Source organism: Aotus nancymaae, unplaced genomic scaffold (genome assembly GCF_030222135.1).
Source record: "Aotus nancymaae isolate 86718 unplaced genomic scaffold, 86718_ANA_hifiasm-v0.15.2.pri h1tg000012l, whole genome shotgun sequence".
NCBI lineage: Eukaryota > Metazoa > Chordata > Mammalia > Primates > Aotidae > Aotus > Aotus nancymaae.
In genome coordinates, this window is record NW_026988423.1 from 34,592,840 (window position 1) to 34,610,726 (window position 17,887).

The 17,887-nt window shown below is 51.2% G+C and overlaps 1 protein-coding gene across 1 annotated transcript in view; it reads left to right on the plus strand.

Annotated features, from left to right (window-relative positions):
• Window positions 1–17,887, plus strand: part of ST14 (ST14 transmembrane serine protease matriptase) — a 46,144-nt gene that overhangs the window by 14,223 nt on the left and 14,034 nt on the right. The window contains exons 2-9 of the mRNA XM_012476985.2: window positions 11,322–11,481; window positions 11,734–11,861; window positions 12,049–12,119; window positions 12,933–13,090; window positions 13,307–13,342; window positions 13,633–13,873; window positions 16,824–16,963; window positions 17,309–17,406. Of these exons, the coding sequence (XP_012332408.2) occupies window positions 11,322–11,481; window positions 11,734–11,861; window positions 12,049–12,119; window positions 12,933–13,090; window positions 13,307–13,342; window positions 13,633–13,873; window positions 16,824–16,963; window positions 17,309–17,406 (1,032 nt within the window). The remainder of the gene's footprint in view (window positions 1–11,321; window positions 11,482–11,733; window positions 11,862–12,048; window positions 12,120–12,932; window positions 13,091–13,306; window positions 13,343–13,632; window positions 13,874–16,823; window positions 16,964–17,308; window positions 17,407–17,887) is intronic.

The window sequence follows — 17,887 nt, forward strand, 5'->3', positions numbered from 1 at the left end:
TTTTCAGGTTTGCCATTAAGTGTTACCTCATGGTTCCTGATGATTCTAAGTCTGTTATATCTTGCATGGCTCTGCATACCAAGAGAGCATTCATGTAGGAGAACTGCACGTTAGGTGGTGCTCCTAACAGAAGTGTTCTCTGAATTTCATTTATGGCTGGAATTTCCAGCTGAGTGGCAAATTCATTATATCTATCACATACCGTCCCTAAGAGAGCTGATTTTCTTGGATTCCTTTGTCCGTGTGTTAGATTGTTCCAAGTCCATCTCCAGATTTTGTTGGGCCTAAATATGGGTGCACGGCTCTCTAGGCTCATGTGATCCAGTCCCAGAGGGCTAGAACACATCTTGGCTGATTAGTTTCTTCTCTCTTTCCTTCCTTCTTTCTTTCTTTCTTTCTTTCTTTCTTTCTTTCTTTCTTTCCTTCCTTCCTTCCTTCCTTCCTTCCTTCCTTCCTTCCTTCCTTCCTTCCTTCCTTCCTTCCTTCTTCTTTCTTTCTTTCTTTTTTGAGACAGTCTTGCTCTGTCGCCAGGCGCCATGCTAGAGTGCAGTGGCACGATCTCGGCTCACTGAAACCTCCGCCTCCTGGGTTCAGCAATCCTCCTGCCTCAGCCTCCTGAGTAGCTGGGACTACAGGTGTGTGGCACCACGCCCAGCTAATTTTTGTATTTTTTAGTAGAGAGGGGATTTCACCATGTTGGCCAGGATAGTTTTGATCTCTTGACCTCGTGATCCGCCTACCTTGACCTCCCAAAGTGCTGGGATTACAGACGTGAGCCACCGCGCCCAGACTTCTTTCTTTTTTTTTGAGATGGAGTCTCTGTCTTGTCCAGGCTGGAGTGCAGTGGTGCGATCTCCGCTCACTGCAACCTTTGCCTGCCAGGTTCAAGAGATTGTCCTGTCTCAGCCTCTGAGTAGCTGGGACTACAGGTGTGTGCCACCACACCCGGTTAATTTTGTATTTATAGTAGATACGGGGTTTCACCATGTTGGCCAGGCTGATCTCAAACTTCTGACCTCAGGTGATCCACCTGCCTCAGCCTCCTGAAGTGCTGGGATTACAGGCGTGAGCCACCACACCCAGCCTTGGCTGATTTGTTGATGGTTCTAATGGTTTATGATTTGGTAGTTTTATAATAGTTCATGACGTTTCCTGCTTGTGCAGGGATCCGAGTTTCTGTGCCTGATAGTGCCATGGTGTCTGCTCCATTCTCCCGCAGAAGGAGGGGCCGGTCCGCATTGTGCTCTGTCTTTGGCAAAACTCCGTTCTTAGTTTTAGTAACTCTGCTGTGGTGTATTCTCTGTCCTCGCTGGTGTCCTGAGGTCTGCGATTCTCATAGTTATCATCAATAACTCTCTTTCTAGTTATTGTAAGTCTTTCTGTATATACCCGCCTCAGTGGTCATTGTAATCTCCTAAATTCTCTGCATGGGTTCCTCCCTAAAAGTTACCTCTGACAGGGATTTACTTTTCCTTAAAATTCTTTGAGCTGCCTCTTTTCCTGTCTGGCAATCTGTGAGATACTTTGCATTAAAAGTGCAGGGATTTGTTTCCCCTCAGGGATCATACAGGGAGTCTTTCTGACTTCCAATTCTATTTGGGCAACTGTTCGATTTCCCACCTTGGTCAACCGTATGAGTGGGGATTATGCAATCATTGGCTTTCTCTTCTTTCAGCCGAGTTAAAAATTTGTTTGGCCAATTCCCATCTCCTAAGTTGAGACCATGCTTACTATGCTTCCTAGCCTGGCGTCAGCCGAGACCGTGTCAGCTCTTGGAGCTATAGGACGTGGGTAAAGAACCCCATCACCTGAGGTTTTCCTCAGGGAGCCAGACTTTCAAGGTGTAGTGAGATTATGTTTCTTTTTCGAGAGGGAGGCAGTATGTTTTTTCAATCGGCTTGATTTCTAATTTAAATGTTAGTGGAGGCTTTGGCCTTAGAATCTGCTGTGCCAGCTATGCCTGCTAAGCTGATTGTGCCAATTCTCATGAGTGGTGCGAGGTCACAGACAACCAGGTCCGTGCACCTTTGTGTCTTTCCACAAAGTCAGAGATAGTGATGTGACTTCAGTCACACCTGAGCCGCACGGAGTTCCCAAGGAGACAGTTCTCTTTAATACTTCCTGTTTACTCTGTAGTCAGAGCTTCAGGCACACAGGCTCAAACCACTCCAGTCAACACTGCAAACCATACATAATAATATACTTAACCAATATATAAAAGTATAGATTAAACACTCCACATCAAAGTAACATTTAACATCAAGAGAAAGGGGTTAGGAAAAAGGGTCAACACACCAGTCCAGGAAGAGCCACGAAGACAAAAGTAATCTCCTGGTCTGAGCTGGGCTGTTCGTCAGTCTTGCAGGGAAGTTTCTGATGTTGGCAGAGCCTTCGTTGGCAGATGCTGGGTGGTTATCACGAGTGACAGCAAAACGCTGTCAGTGAAGACGGCATCTCGAGCTGCTGACACTCTGCTCTTTTTATGGCCACAGAGTCCTCTGGTGAGGACCGACCGTGAAGGAGCGTGCTTGTGTGCTCTTCTCTGGTTGGATGTAGTCTTTATTTTGTTCTTGTTCTTGTTGTTTGTGGAGATGGAGTCTTGCTCTGTTGCCCAGGCTAAAGTGCAGTGGTGCGACCCTGGCTCATTGCAACCTCCGCCTCTGGGGTTCAGGCAATTCTCCTGCCTCAGCCTCCCGAGTAGCTGGGATTATAGATGCATGCCACCACACCTGGCTAATTTTTGTGTTTTCAGTAGAGACAGGGTTTCACCATGTTAGTCAGGCTGGTCTCGAACTCCTGACCTTGTGATTCGCCCACCTTGGCCTCCCAAAGTGCTGGGATTACAAGCGTGAGCCACCGTGCATGGCCAAATATAGTCTTTATTTATTAAGCAAAATGTCTTGTCCCTGTTGGCAAAGTGCCCTATGAAATGTAAGATGAAGTCTTTTTCTAAGACGGCGTTACTTACGTCAAGGGTGCTCTGTACGAGGCTCCTGGTCCCCTGGCTGCATGGGGAGGGCCCTGGGAAGTGCTGGGAGTTGGGACAGGACCCTGACTGGAACCCGCAGGAGCCGGCTGCTGGCTGGCAGAGACCCACTGGGTTTCTGTGTTGACGGAAGTCCTCACAGCAGTCCTCACAGCTGGCTGAGTCAGAGCCCGGGGGACTTTCCTTCAGGCTCCCACCAGGTGTGGAGACTTGTGGTTTACTTCCTTCTGTGGGAGTTCTGGACTGTGGGTCAGCTTTGTGTTCCCCTGATGGGCTGGAGTTACAGATATTTCTGGATCTTTCTTGCGGCCCTGCAGCCCCATTTTCTGGCAGCTCCTTCTGTTGGGCAGCTGACGGCGGTGACGGGTCAGAAAGGTGGGCAGGCCGGGGTTTGGGAGTGTCCACTACCAGCTGGCTGGGCTTGCGGCTGGCCCTGTGCTCTCCCGGGAGGACCTAGAGTGTGTGTCTCTGGGAAAAGTGATAGCTTCGGGGACTTCTGGGACGATGCTTATAACCAGTTGTGGGAGGGTCCCCAGGGCATGGAACAAAGTTCGACCTGGCACAGCAGCTCCCCTGAATCCCAGGTGGTTGCTCAAAAGAGACCAGCTGAGGCTATAAGCCAGCTCCTCCTGCTGGTGATGGGAAGGGGTGAGCCTCCTGGAAATGGCGAGTGGTGTTTCTCCAACTTTCAGGTTCCCAAGAATAACCTAAGGCATTTGATAAAACCTTCCAAATCCCAGGCCCTGCTCCTGACTGATGACATCAGAATCTCCAGGGAGAGGGGCTTGGGAATCTGGATGTGGAACAAACACTGCGTTTGTTTAAGTTGATTTTTATTGTTATTTTTCATGACCAGACAAGTCCGAGAAATGCTGGGGGTTGCGATCAGTGGGAACCCAAGGCTCTTGCAGGTTTAGTGAGAATTGGCTCCTAGAGAGATGGATTGCCCCTGGTTGGGGAGTAGGTGGGAGGATTCCAGTGTGGGCTTTCTTTTCCTTTCTCGTTTGCCCCTCGGTCATCCCCAGATAAGCACTCAAGTGTCCTCTCTTATGAGACCCGGTGCTGCGTCCTGGACTGCTGTAAGTGGCAGGTGGGGTGGGGTCCCGCCCTCAGGAGCCCGCAGATGGGCTGACCACCGGTTCTGTGCACAGTTGCCGGAGCTTTCCAGTGGCTGCTGATTTAACTGGGGAGGGCCTGTCTACATGGGGCCCCTCCTAGCTGGAGACAGGTCCCTTTTATAATCAGCAGCCTGATGAAGAGGACTTCCTGTAACATCCTTCTGATATCTGTCTCCTTTCAGTATCTGTTTCCTTTCAGTATTGCCCAGGTGACAAACACGGTGTTCATTCTTGGCAGTCATTCCCTGTTGTCATCTGAGGTGGGCCCGAGCTGTGCTGGGTTTCCGGGTAATCTGGCCAGGATCCAGCACAACCCTGTGGCCAATCCAGCAGGGAGCGGCCACGAGGTTGTGCTGGCTCAGTCTTTCCCTTGCAAAGGAAGGCATCTTCGGACTGCCACAGAATGCTCTCTTCCCCAGCAAAACCCTTGCAGTTGCTCGGGCAGTACTTTCCTTTCTCGCTTGAACAATTACAGGGGTAGTTTATGGTTCTCATGACTCTGGTGGTGGTGATGACGTCATGGGATTGAAATCCGTCTCACCTGGTGGGTGGGTACACTGAGTCACTGAGTGTGTCAGTCAAGAGCATTGGGCACAAATCAGTGGCACTTGGCAGCAATACACAAATCCAGCCACCCCGTCCTCGCTTCAGGTCTGAGCGGCACAGCTGGGTCCCTAGCCGGTGGCATCGCCCCTGCCCCTTGACCTTGATCTTCAGCCTCAGAAGCAGATTACCTGTTGCCATGTGATTGCCCTTCAAGGTCCCTCCCCGGGATTCCAAGTGACCTCTTCAGGTTTCCAGGTTCAGCCCCTTCCATCCCAGCCGATCACACTCTACCATAGCCACAGGAGGAACAAGCTTTAGAAAAGGTCTGGCATGAAGCTTCGTTTCTCCCTGTCTGCTTTGGCTGGAATCTTGTGTGGGTTTGCGGGCGGTTGGCAGTATTTTGTTGTTTGTAAGTGTAGGGGCTCTTCCCCATTGCTTTTCTCTAAGAACAACCACACTCTTGAGCTACCCATGGCAAATTCTGGCTTTGGACTTGTTGATCCCCAGAGCCAGTGGGGTTGTGGGCCCTGGAGGGTTTGCACCCAGTGACAGGTCTGAGTGTGTATTTAAGGAACCAGGAGAGTGTTCCTCTCAGAGGGAGGATTCTCTGGTTGACTCAGACAGAGTTTTGTTAGCTCAGCATTTAGCTTTCAGCCCTGGTGAGTTTCTGACTTATTGAGAGTAGGCTGGCCGCAATAATCTTTCCTATATTATCAAATAAAATAGGTCTCTTTTTTGGCCCTCTAGAAATCAGTGTTTTTTCTTTTGGTTTTGGAGAGCTCGGCTTTGGGGAGGATATGCATCAGTTGCTCTAGCGTGCTTAAAGCAATGAGATAAGATGAAATAGGACTTCTCCACTCTCCCTTCCTGGGTTTCTGGATCTGACCCCTCGCTCCCTGTGGAAAGTTGGGTGGGATGGTGATGGTCAGATCTCCTCCCTGCTGGGTGGGATGGATGGTGGTCTTTGCTGGGTGGGATGATGGTGGTCCCTGTTAGATCCTGGCCTTCTGGGGTCTGTACCCTGCCTGTCCTGAGCCCTTTATTCCCAACCACGCTCCTATAAGTCATTCCTCGCCCCCTTGTCGGAATGGCCTAGAGCTGAGCTGTGTTTCTGGGCCCTTTGGCCAGGATCTGACTAGAGTGGGCCAGTAGGAAGAGGCTGTGATAGCTACATGGCCTCTATCTGTGTTTATGGTAAGCAGACACCTGGCTTCATAGCACCATTTTATGTGTGCACCTGCAAATGTGTTTACTTTTAAGAAAGAGAGACAGGAGAAGTGAAAGCAGGCACAGACATACATTCCCTCCTGTCAGCTCTGTGGCCCCGTGGAGAGGTGTTCTGTTTACAGTTGAGCTGGGGTGGATGGGAGCTCCCTGAGACCTTCCTTTCTCCTCCCCTGCCCAGGAGTTAAAGGAGCTTTGCTGCTTCACTGACTTGACTAACTTTGTGACCTTGGACAGGCCACTCCCTCTTTCAGCCTCAGTATTCTTACCAATAAAATGATGGGATTATGCAATACTATCTCTATTACACCTGAAAATGGAGCCAAGAGCTAAGACTATAAAAGGAAGCAGCCCAGTTACTGATTAGATGGCACTTTTGGGCTGAGTGGAGCCACAGAGCTCACACCACAGGGAGGGCGGTGGACCCCCCATTCAGCTAGCGCCACAGTGACAGCCTCGCTCCATGGCAGAGTCTGGGGTGACCCTGGATCTACCGTTAATGCCCTCAGCCACCTTCCCCCTTCTCATGGGAGCCTCTGCCTACTTTTCTGTTCCCCTGAATTCTTGCTCCCTGAGTTCTGGAACCTAACCATGCTGGGAGGCAGAAAACCAGGACCAGATTCTGGATCTGCCACCAAGTGCTAGGTGACCTTGCAAAATTAGCATTCTTCCCTGCCTTCTCTATATAACAGGGGTGATAGCACCAGCGAGTCTTTTTTTTTTTTTTTTTTTAGACGGAGTCTCAATGTCTCCAGGCTGGAGTGCAGTGACGCGATCTTGGCTCACTGCAACCTCCGCCTCTCGGGTTCAAGCAATTCTCCTGTCTCAGCCTCCCGAGTAGCTGGAACTAAAGGCATGCGCCACCACCCCAGCTAATTTTTGTATTTTTTTTTTTTTGAGACGGAGTTTCGCTCTTGTTACCCAGGCTGGAGTGCAATGGCACGATCTCGGCTCACTGCAACCTCCGCCTCCTGGGTTCGGGCAATTCTCCTGCCTCAGCCTCCTGAGTAGCTGGGATTACAGGCACGCGCCACCATGCCCAGCTAATTTTTTGTATTTTTAGTAGAGACGGGGTTTCACCATGTTGACCAGGATGGTCTTGATCTCTTGACCTCGTGATCCACCCGCCTCGGCCTCCCAAAGTGCTGGGATTACAGGCGTGAGCCACCGCGCCCGGCCTAATTTTTGTGTTTTTAATAGAGTCAGGGTTTCACTATGTTGGCCAGGATGGTCTTGATCTCTTGAGTTCATGATCCACCTATCTCGGCCTCCCAAAAGTGCTGGGATTACAGGTGTGAGCCACAGCACCCAGATGCACCAGTGAGTCTTGAATGATTCACAGGAGTGTTGTGAGGATCCAGTAAGAAAATAGTTGTGAAATTACTCTGTGAATTGGATATACATCTAAATATAATAAATTATTATTTTGTTTCATTTCTTTCTTCCTTTTTTTTTTTTGAGATGTGGTTGGAAGGCTTGCCCAGGCTGGAGTACTATGATCGTGGCTCGCTGGAGTACTATGATCGTGCCTCACTGCAGCCTCAGCCTTCCTGGGCTCAGATGATCCTCTTCCCTCAGCCTCCCGAGTAGCCAGGACTACAGGTGCATGCTGCCACGCCTGGCTAGTTTTTTATATTTTTGAGGAGATGGGGTTTAGCCATGTTGCCAGGCTGGTCTTGAACTCATGGGCTCAAGTGATCCACCCAACTTGGCCTTTCACAGTGCAGGCATGAGCCACCATGCCTGGCCCTTTTGTTAAATTTTTTTTTTTTTTGAGACCAAGTCTCGCTCTGTTGCCCAGGTTGGATTACAGTGGTATGATCTCGGCTCACTGCAACCTTTGCCTCCCAGGTTCAAGCGATTCTTTTTTTTTTTTTTTTTAAATTTAAATTAAAGACAGGGTTTCACCATGTTGGTCAGGCTGGTCTTGAACTCCTGACCTCAGGTAATCTGCCCGCCTTGGCCTCCCAAAGTGCTGAGATTACAGGCATGAGCCACCACACCTGGCCTCAAGCGACTTTTATACTTCAGCCTCCTGAGTAGCTGAGACTACAGGTGTGCACCACCATGCCTGGCTAATTTGTGTATTTTCAGTAGATACGGGGTTTCACCATGTTGGCCAGGCTGGTCCCGAACTCCTGACCTCAGGTGATCTGCCTGCCTCAGTCTCCCAAAATGCTGGGATTACAGGCATGCGCCACCACACCCAGCTAATTTTGTATTTTCAGGAGAGACGGGGTTTCTCCATGTTGGTCAGGCTGGTCTAGAACTCCTGACCTCAGGTGATCTGCCCGCCTTGGCCTCCCAAAGTGCTGGGATTACAGGCATGAGCCACTGGGCCCAGCCGACACTGTATCTTAAAAAAAAAAAAGATTGCATTGAATCTGTAGCTAAATTTGAGAATAGATACCTTAATATTGAGTCTTCTAATCCATGAACAGCATCTATTGCTCAGTTAATTTAGGTCTTTCAGAATTTCTCCCAGCAGTGTTTTGCATCTTTCAGTGTACAGGTTTTGTGTATTTTTTTGGTCAGATTTACCTCTAAGTATTTCATATTTTTGAAGCTATTGTAAATGGTATCTTTTAGTTTTAGTTCCCAGTTGTTCATTGCTGATATGCCAGTACAAAGACAGCTACGGGAGTGTTTCTAGCAGCTTTATTTGTAATGGCCTCAAATTGGAGACACCTCAAATGTTTATCAACAGGTGAACAGGTAAACACATGCTTGTGCATCCAAACGATGGGATAAAGGCAGCGACCGAAAGGAATGCACTGCTGTGCACACAGGAACCAGGGTGAGTCTCGGAGGAATTGTGCGGAGTGAAAGAAGCCGGATGGAAGAGAGTGCATACTGCAGAATTCCATTTACATAAAGCTCTGGGAAAAGCAGCCTGAAGCAGTTCAGTGGTTTCTTGGGGAGGGGAAATGGATTCAGGGAGGAACATGTGGGAAGGGCCAGGAGGAGACTTGGAAGGCTATGGACACGTGCATCATCTTAATTGTGGATGGTTTCATGGGTGCGTATGGATGCCCCAAATTGTACACTTAAATGCACACACTTTATTTTATGTCAATAATGCCTCAATTAAGTTATTTTTTAAAGTCAATGGAAGGTTTGCAAAAGCAAGTCAAAAAAATTCCCAAAATAGAACCAGACGAAGAAACGCAAAATACAGGAGAGAAAAGACGACAGCTAGAGGCGTAGAGGATCCATTCTTTATCCGTGATGTTCTGAAATGTCATCACAAAGCAGTAGGTTTGGCTACGTGTGCGGTTTCATTTGTCTTTCTCACCATCACTGAGCCTTCACACTGAAAGATTTATGCCTTTCTTCAGCTCTTGGAAATGTCCTTTTGGTATTTCTTTGGTAATGTTCTCTTCTCTGCTAGGCTCAGAAAAGACTGGGCTCAAGTGTTCTAGAAGACAGAGATGAGACAAGAAAGGGCATTGTTAGAAATCCCCAAATCTCCACCTCCGCCCCAAGGAAAAACACAGATACCCCAACAGATTCCCAGAGCAGATGGGTAAAATAATCTGGAGAGATCGAATCAAAGACTATCTGGACTTGAGGACTCCAGGTACAGAGAAAAAGCTGTGGTGAGAGGTGAAAAGAAGGGGAATGAATCTCATCTACCCGTTCCTGAAATTTAGTGGCTGGGTTTAAATCACTCCAGCCAGGAGGTTAGAAAATTCTTCTCTGGAGCAATGAAACCATCCACAGAAGGACGTATACAGCCTAACAGTTGGGAGTACCCAGAAAACAAATCTGTTTAGCCACTCACTTGTGTCCCCTGCCAACCCCGTGGTGAAACCAGTTATGGCAAGCCATGCACACAGAGCTTCCAAAGGGCCTCCAGGAGCTTGTTTCTGAATAAAAATAACCACCAAGGACCCCTCAGCATTTGAGGAAAGTCTTCAACATGGAAGAGAAAATCAAAAAGAGAAAAGGTACTCACTGGAAATATAAAGATGAGAAGGTTTTGCATTCATGAAACAAGATGCCAGAGAAGAGGAGAATTCAAAGAAGAAGAAAGCTCTTAGAAATTAAAATTTTGATACCAGAAACGAAAAACTCAATTGAAAGGTTAAAAATAATGATATGGATAATACAGAGAAAGAATACGTAGAGGATAAATATAGTAAGGATTGAAGAGTGGTAGCCCAGAGAAAATAAAAGGGAGACATAATCTAAAAACTATGACAGGAAAATCACTTTGGGAGGCTGAGGTGAAAGGATAGCTTGAGGCCAGGAGTTTGAGACCAGCCTGGGCAACATAGCAAGACTTTGCCTCTACAAAATTTTTTTAAAAAATTAACTGGACCTGATGGTGTACAGCTATAGTCCTAGCGACTCGGGAGGCTGAGGTGCGGTGACAAACCAAGACATGTCACCTTAAACTTACTCTGTTGAATTATGAGATCACCACCAGAAGAATGATATCAGGAAACCGTTAAAAGGGCTGACACCTGTGAGCTTGGGATGGGCCATTGCTTTTGTTGTGAGCTGTATTGAGTGGGTGTGAGGGAGTTAAGCCTAAGGTGCCACAGCACCAGGCCATGGTGCATCCCCAGGATTCAGGGCAGCCAGATGGCGTGCACTATGGGCAGAAACCCTTGCTGGTCTGTCACTGGGTGCAGCAGACACCTGCCTGCCCCCTCCCTATTCTGGGTCCTCATCCTGGATACCCTTGGCAGAGAGGAACCCGTGGAAGTTGCCAGCCTGTTTGTTGGGCGTTCTGTTTGCTTGCTTTCCTTCTCTTGGGACTGTGCATGGGTGTGGATTCCACAGATATCTGGCCCTCTCAGTGTGCTGTGAGGTCCTGGACTGGGGTGCCCAAGGTTAAAGGCAGAGCAGCTTTTTCCATGATGGCACTGCTTTTTTACTTTTGGCTGGTTCCATGTTGGCAGGGCAAGGCTCTGGGTAGGGTGTACAGTTAAGTGCCAACCACAGGCTCCTGGGCCAGGTGATGGGGGGACTGAATCTGGTAGGGGCCGCGTCGGAGGGAGCAGGGTCTGCTCTTAGAAGTCTGCACAGGGACACCACGGTTGTCAGTCATGGCCCTGGGCTGGGGCCACTCTCTGCATCAAAGGTGATCACTGAAGGGGAGACATCAACGAATAGGTTTAGACAGCCTTTCGTTGTGTTTTAATTTAAGCAAACAATTCTTAAGCAGTGATTGCCTGGTGTTGTCCAGACACTGGGATGTGTGGTTGGGAATGCTGACCTCATGTTCCTCCCAGAGCATGCCCAGGGTTCACGTCCCAGAGTGTACGCTCTGGGCAGTGGTCCCCAAGCCCCTGGGGAAAGCCCCTTCTTCTCCCCCAAGCCCCTGCTTTCTTCTCCAAGCTGGATCTCACAAAATGTGAACATCTTCCCCAGTGGGGAGCGGGGGGTGGGGGGAAGAGGGGGCGAGAGCGTCTGAGTGGCAGTGCCTCTCTCTGCAGGATGTGAATGGCTTGGAGGAAGGAGTGGAGTTCCTGCCTGCCAACAACGTCAAGAAGGTGGAGAAGCACGGCCCGGTGCGCTGGGTGGTGCTGACAGCCGTGCTGATCGGCCTCTTCTTGGTCTCGTTGGTAGTCGGCTTCCTGGTGTGGCATTTCCAGTGTGAGTAAAGCTGGGGCTGGCACTGGGGAGGGCGACGAGTGGTGGCTGTCCCTTCTCCCTCAGCGGACAGACCTAGGGCCACCTAGTGAGGACACAAGAATCTCTCAGCTTCTCTGGAACCCTATGAGAAGTGATGGGAAGGTCAGGGATGGCTCATGGCCCCCTCCCGGCATTCATTCCCCATTGTGGACGGTGAGGCAAGGCGGGGGTGGTACCGCCTCCCCTGACTGAGCACCTTCTGGTCTCGCACAGACCGGGACGTGCGTGTCCAGAAGGTCTTCAATGGCTACCTGAGGATCACAAATGAGAAGTTTGTGGATGCCTATGAGAACTCTAGCTCTACTGAGTTTGTAAGCCTGGCCAGCAAGGTGAAGGACGCGGTGAGTGTGGCCTGCCCAGAGCCATGCCAGGCTGTCTGCCCTGGCATCCCACACATCGGATAGGAGGACATGCCTCACCTCGGATGGGGGTGGCCTGCGAAGGGGGCCCAGGCCCCGCAGGGGAGGGAGCGGCCGGGGCAGGATCATCGCCGTGAGGAGCCCGTCATGAGTCTCTGCCCTTCCTCAGCTGAAGCTGCTGTACAGCCGAGTCCCGGTCCTGGGCCCCTACCACAAGGAGTCGGCCGTGACGGCCTTCAGGTGGGTGAAGGGAGAAGGCTCAGTGGATGCACCCAGCCTGGCTAGGAATGTGATCGGCTGCAGTGTGCGGGACAGAAAGCGGGAGATGGTGCTGGAGGTCCTGGCCTGGAGAGCCAAGGAGGGTCCTTGCTCTGCCCTCCTGGGCATTACTTGGCAACCTGACTCTTCTGCCCCCATGGCAGAGGTGACCATAGCAATTACTGTGATGAGCTGCCCAAAGGCCTGTGAAGTGCTTGGCATGATGCCAGGAACGGCCATGAGTCTTTATTGTTTTTCCAAATTTGGGTTTGGAGGAGTTGGGGCGCTCAGGCAGGTTTCCATGAGTCCCACATTTTCTGTGCTTGGGAAGTTTTTCATGCATACTTTTGTTAAAAAGAAATAGACTTTATTCTCAAAGTGCTTTTTATTTTGTCTGTTCATTTGAACCCTGGAGAATGCCGTGTGGCAGGTGGCATTCCCCATTCCTTTCTAGGTCAGAAAACATGCTCAGGAAGGTGACACTTGGTGTCTCCTTGCTTGTGGCCAAACTCCAATGGGATTCTTCCCCTCATTCCTATCCCTGAGCGGGCCCCAGAATCGGTCTGGTTGGGGATGAGACTGTGAGAGCAGAGAGCAAAGTGGCAAGGCCTCTCCTTTCGGAGTGGAAAGATGGGTGCACACAAAAGCGGAGCTGGGGCAGGGCCCCTGCAGATGGAGGGCCCAGGTCAGCCCCCACGGGAGGCCTGAGCGGCCCACGTGCCCTGGAGTCGCTCTGGGCCAGCGTGGGGGAAGTGGGGCCTAGAGCCCCGCCTCAGGCCCCCGTTCTCCCCCCAGTGAGGGCAGCGTCATCGCCTACTACTGGTCTGAGTTCAGCATCCCGCAGCCCCTGGTGGAGGACGCGGAGCGCATCATGGCCGAGGAGCGCGTAGTCATGCTGCCCCCGCGGGCGCGCGCCCTGCAGTCCTTTGTGTTGACCTCAGTGGTGGCCTTCCGTGAGTCTGAGGGTCCGGGGTGGGCATGGGACCGGCCAGCCTTCCATGGAGTGGGGCTGGGCCCTGGACCACAGCAGGGAACCGGCACTCCCAGGACCTGGTGCCCCAGAGGGAAGACTACGTGCTGGCCGGGCACCTCCCTTTAGATAATAAGGAAGCAGGAATAAGGAAATGGATCGTATCAGTAAACACTTTATTCCCCCTCTTATTCTTCAGCCACTGACCCCAGAACAGTACAGAGGACCCAGGACAGTAAGTATCATGTCTGCCCCCTCCTCTGGGTGTGGAAGAGGGGGTGTGGCCAGAAGCCCTTGAGCCAGTGGGCTCCCCAGAAGCATATCCCTCTGAATGAAGTATATTATGATGGTCTTTCCAGGCCCTTCTGAGAAACCCTCTTCCTGGTTTCCTGAGGCTCAGCGCAGCCTGAGGCATCTCAAAGGGGCCAGGCCTGAGGTGCACGCCCATGGGGTCTCGGGTTCTTCCCTCGGTTCTGCCCAGCCCTGCCCCCCTGACACATGCCCTTATTCTTGTCTCCTGTGCAGACAGCTGCAGCTTTGCCCTGCACGCCCGGGGCGTGGAGGTGACGCGCTTCACCACGCCCGGCTTCCCCGACAGCCCCTACCCCGCTCATGCCCGCTGCCAGTGGGCCCTGCGGGGGGATGCGGACTCGGTGCTGAGCCTCACCTTCCGCAGCTTTGACCTTGCGTCCTGTGATGAGCGCGGCAGCGACCTGGTGACGGTGTACAACGCCCTGAGCCCCATGGAGCCCCACGCCCTGGTGCAGTGAGTACCCCGGGGAGTGGGTGGGGCTGTGAAGCTTGGCGGCTGCCCCGATGGGGGCCAGCCTCTTCAACGGATTGTGGCACAGGCCTGGGATCCAGTTTGTGACTCTTGGCCACAGGCCACTGCCAGACGTCCAGGCAGCAGGAGACACGTGTGGTGTGATCCTCACTGGGAGCTCCAGCGGAGTCTGGAAGGTGACTGTCTCAGTCGTGGCAGGGTGGAGGAAGGTCCAGTGGTCCTCAGATACCAAATCTAGCCTGTGCAGGGTGTGATCCCCTGAACTGCCAGAGAGAAGGCACTGCCTGCGGTTGTAAAATGTAAGCTTTGTTATGCAGGTATGTGAAGGCCAACAGATCAGGAGATGATTGTCCTTGAAAAGGCAATTTTGTTGGCCGGGCATGGTAGCTCATGCCTGTAATATCAGCACTTTGGGGAGGTTGAGGCGAGAGGATCCTTTGAGGCCAGGAGTTTGAGACCAGCCTGGGCAAGCAAGACCCTGTCTCTATAAAAAATAAAAAACTTAGCTGGGTGTGGTGGTGCGTGCCTACTCAGGAGGCTGATGCAGGAGAATCTCCAGCCCAGGAGGTCGAGGCTGCAGTAAACTGTGATTGCACCACTGCATGCTAGCCTGGGCAACAGAGCACGACCCTGTCGTCTCAGGCCACATGAGGAAGCACCAGGGTTGGGCAAGGGGTAACAGGAACAAGGAGAAAATGTAAGCAAGAGCTTTTATTATGGGCTGGGCATGGTGGCTCATGCCTGTAAGCCCAACACTTTGAGAGGCCGAGGGAGCTGGATCACTTGAGGTCAGGAGTTCAAGGCCAGCCTAGCCAACCTGGTGAAAAATCAGCTGGGTGTGGTAGTGGGCACCTGTATTCCCAGCTACTCAGGAGGCTAAGGCAGGAGAATTGCTTGAACCTGGGAGGCAGAAGGTGCAGTGAGCTGAGAATGCACCACTGCACACCAGCCTGGGTGACAGAGCGAGACTCCATCCCCAAAAAAAAAAAAAAGCCTGTATATGGTTTACACAGAAAGGGCAAGACAAATCAGGGTGACAGGTTTAGAATTGGCTTGTTTGAATAATTTCAGCAGACTCTGAGGCATAGGAGCTGTCCCTGGTTCTCTGATATTTAGGCCTGGGGTGCTTAGGGCAAGGAATAGCGGCCCTGAGTGTGAGATCCTGATGGAGAAGTTGGGGCTGGGCCCTCCATGGGTGGGTTTGCACAGGGAAGGTTTGCTTGCAGGTGGGTCTTTTCCTATCTCTAAGCATTGGCCAGCCCCGGAGGGCAGTTCCTCCAGTCAGCAGGGCCCAGATGTCAAAGCACCCGCATTATAGAAAACAGAAAGGCGTGGTTAATGCACCAGTGGGATACGCACGTCAGGGTGGAGTGTACCACGCAGAGGTGCTGCGCGTGGGGGGTGAGCGCCTCTCCTGCACTCACTGGGCCAGAGCCTTCTGTGGCTGTCTATGGAAATGAGCTGGGCGGACATTTCATGATTAATAATGGGCTAAAATTCAGGCCAAAACCAATCTAGAACCATCTGCTGCCACAGCTTTGCAACCGGGACTTTTTTTTCCATTTAATTTATTAATTGTACAACAAAGAAATACATGGTCCCAGTGGGAAAAGGAAATCAACAAGCAAAAGGAAGACTAAAGTCACTCATCCCTTACTGCCTAGAAATAACCACTGTTAATATTTTTTTAAATTTTATTTTGAGATAGAGTCTCACTGTGTCACCCAGGCTGGCATGCAGTGGTGTGATCTCAGCTCACTGCAAACTTCTCCTCCCAGGTTCAAGGGATTCTCCTGTCTCAGCCTCTCAAGTAGCTGGGATTACAGGAGCATGCCACCATGCCCGGCTAATTTTTGTATTTATTTATTTATTTATTTTAGTAGAGATGAGGTTTCACCACGTTGGCCAGGCTGGTCTTGAACTCCTGACCTCAAGTGATCTGCCTACCTCAGCCTCCCAAACTGCTGGGATTATAGGCGTGAGCCACCGTGCCCAGCCAAGTTAACAGATTTAAGAGCACCAAGAACCATGCCAGGCATGCTCTTCTTTTTATTTTTATTTTTCGAGTCTTCTGGTCACCCAGGCTGGAGTGAAGTGGTGCAATCATAGCTTACTGTAATCTTGAACTCCTTGGGCTCAAGCAATCCTCTGACCTTGCCTCTGAGTAGCTAGGGCTATGGGTAAGCACCACCATGCCTCGCAAGTTTTTTGATTATGGAGATGAGGTCTCACTGTGTTACCCAGGCTGGCCTCAAGTGATTCTCCTGCCTCCCTCCCAATGTACTGGGATTATAGGCCTGACCTTGGCATGTTCTTAATAAATGTTGGTTGTTGCGACTGCTGTTGTTCTGATTGAGCCCACAGTTTATTTAATAAATCCTCTGTCATGTGCATTCATTGTTTCTAGGGTGTTTTTTTGGACAGAGTCTTGCTCTGTCGCCCAGGCTGGAGTGCAATGATGCAATCTTGGCTCACTGGAACTTCCACCTCCTGGGTTCCAACGATTCTCCTGCCTCAGCCTCCTGAGTAGCTAGGATTACAGGCGTCCACCACCACACCCAGCTAATTTTTGTATTTTTAGTAGAGATGGGGTTTTACCATGTTGGCCAGGCTAGTTTCAAACTCCTGACCTCAGGTGATCCTCCCGCTTTGGCCTCCCAAAGTACTGGAATTATAGGCATGAGCCACCGCGCCTGGCCAGGTGGTGTTCTTTTAAACAAAGATAAACAGTTTATCACTAACTCCTTCCATCAGTGATTATGTGGGGAAGGACTCACCTGAATAAAGGTCTTTATGACTCCATTCTTAGCCCTCTGTGGATGGGACCTGCGTTAGGGACGGGGTCCTCAGGCCCCTCTGGGAGCCTGGTCCAGGTGTGTGAGAAGCTTGGGTTCTGTCTGCTCTTCTTAATGCTTGCCCTCTGCCCCCACAGGTTGTGTGGCACCTACCCTCCCTCCTACAACCTGACCTTCCTCTCCTCCCAGAACGTCCTGCTCATCACGCTGATAATCAACACTGAGCGGCGGCATCCCGGCTTTGAGGCCACCTTCTTCCAGCTGCCTAAGATGAGCAGTAAGGAAGGGCAGGGCAGGGCGGAACTGCCTGTGGAGAAGGGGAAGGCCTTAGTGGGGGATGACCTGAGCTTAGGAGACCACAGGCTAGACCCTGTGGCTGGCAAGCTGGCCTAGGTCAGCAGCAGAGGCTGAAGCTTAAGCCAAAGGCATCTGGCTAACCTCCCAGGTCAGGAGCCCTCCTGAAGCTTTAGCCCCCAGTGCCCAGCCCTCCTGGCTGTGCACTTGCTGTGCAGCGTCCAGGTGTCCAGGAGGCAGCTCCAGGCCTCAGGCTGCAGAGCCCTCGCCTGCCTGCTTGGCCGGGCAATTTCCCGATCCTCATGCTTTCTCCCACCTTTCCTCTCAGGCTGTGGAGGCTACTTACGTGAAACCGAAGGGACATTCACCAGCCCCTACTACCCGGGTCACTACCCACCCAACATGGACTGCACATGGAACATCGAGGTAGGAGCTATGGGTGTGTGTGTGCATGTGTATGCTCTGTGTGTGTGTGCATGTGTGTGTGTGCATGTGTATGCTCTGTGTGTGTGTGCATGTGTGTGTGTGCATGTGTATGCTGTGTGTGCATGTGTGTGTGCATGTGTATGCTCTGTGTGTGTGTGCATATGTGTGTGTGTGTGTGTGAGAGAGAGAGAGAGAGAGAGAGAGAGAGAGGTGGATGGCAAATGAGGAAGGCAGAAGAAAGGAAAGAGCAGCTTCTTTATCAATCCCAAAGAGGCAGCCCGGCATGGTGACTCACACCTGGGAGGCCAAGGCGGGAGGATCACTTGTGGCCAGGAATTCAAGACCAGCCTAGGCAACATAGTGAGACTTCATCTCTACCAAAAAAAAAAAAAAAAACAAAAATTAGCCAGACATGGTGGTGCACACCTGTAGTCCCAGCTACTCAGGAGGCCGAGGTGGGAGGATCACTTAAACCCAGGAG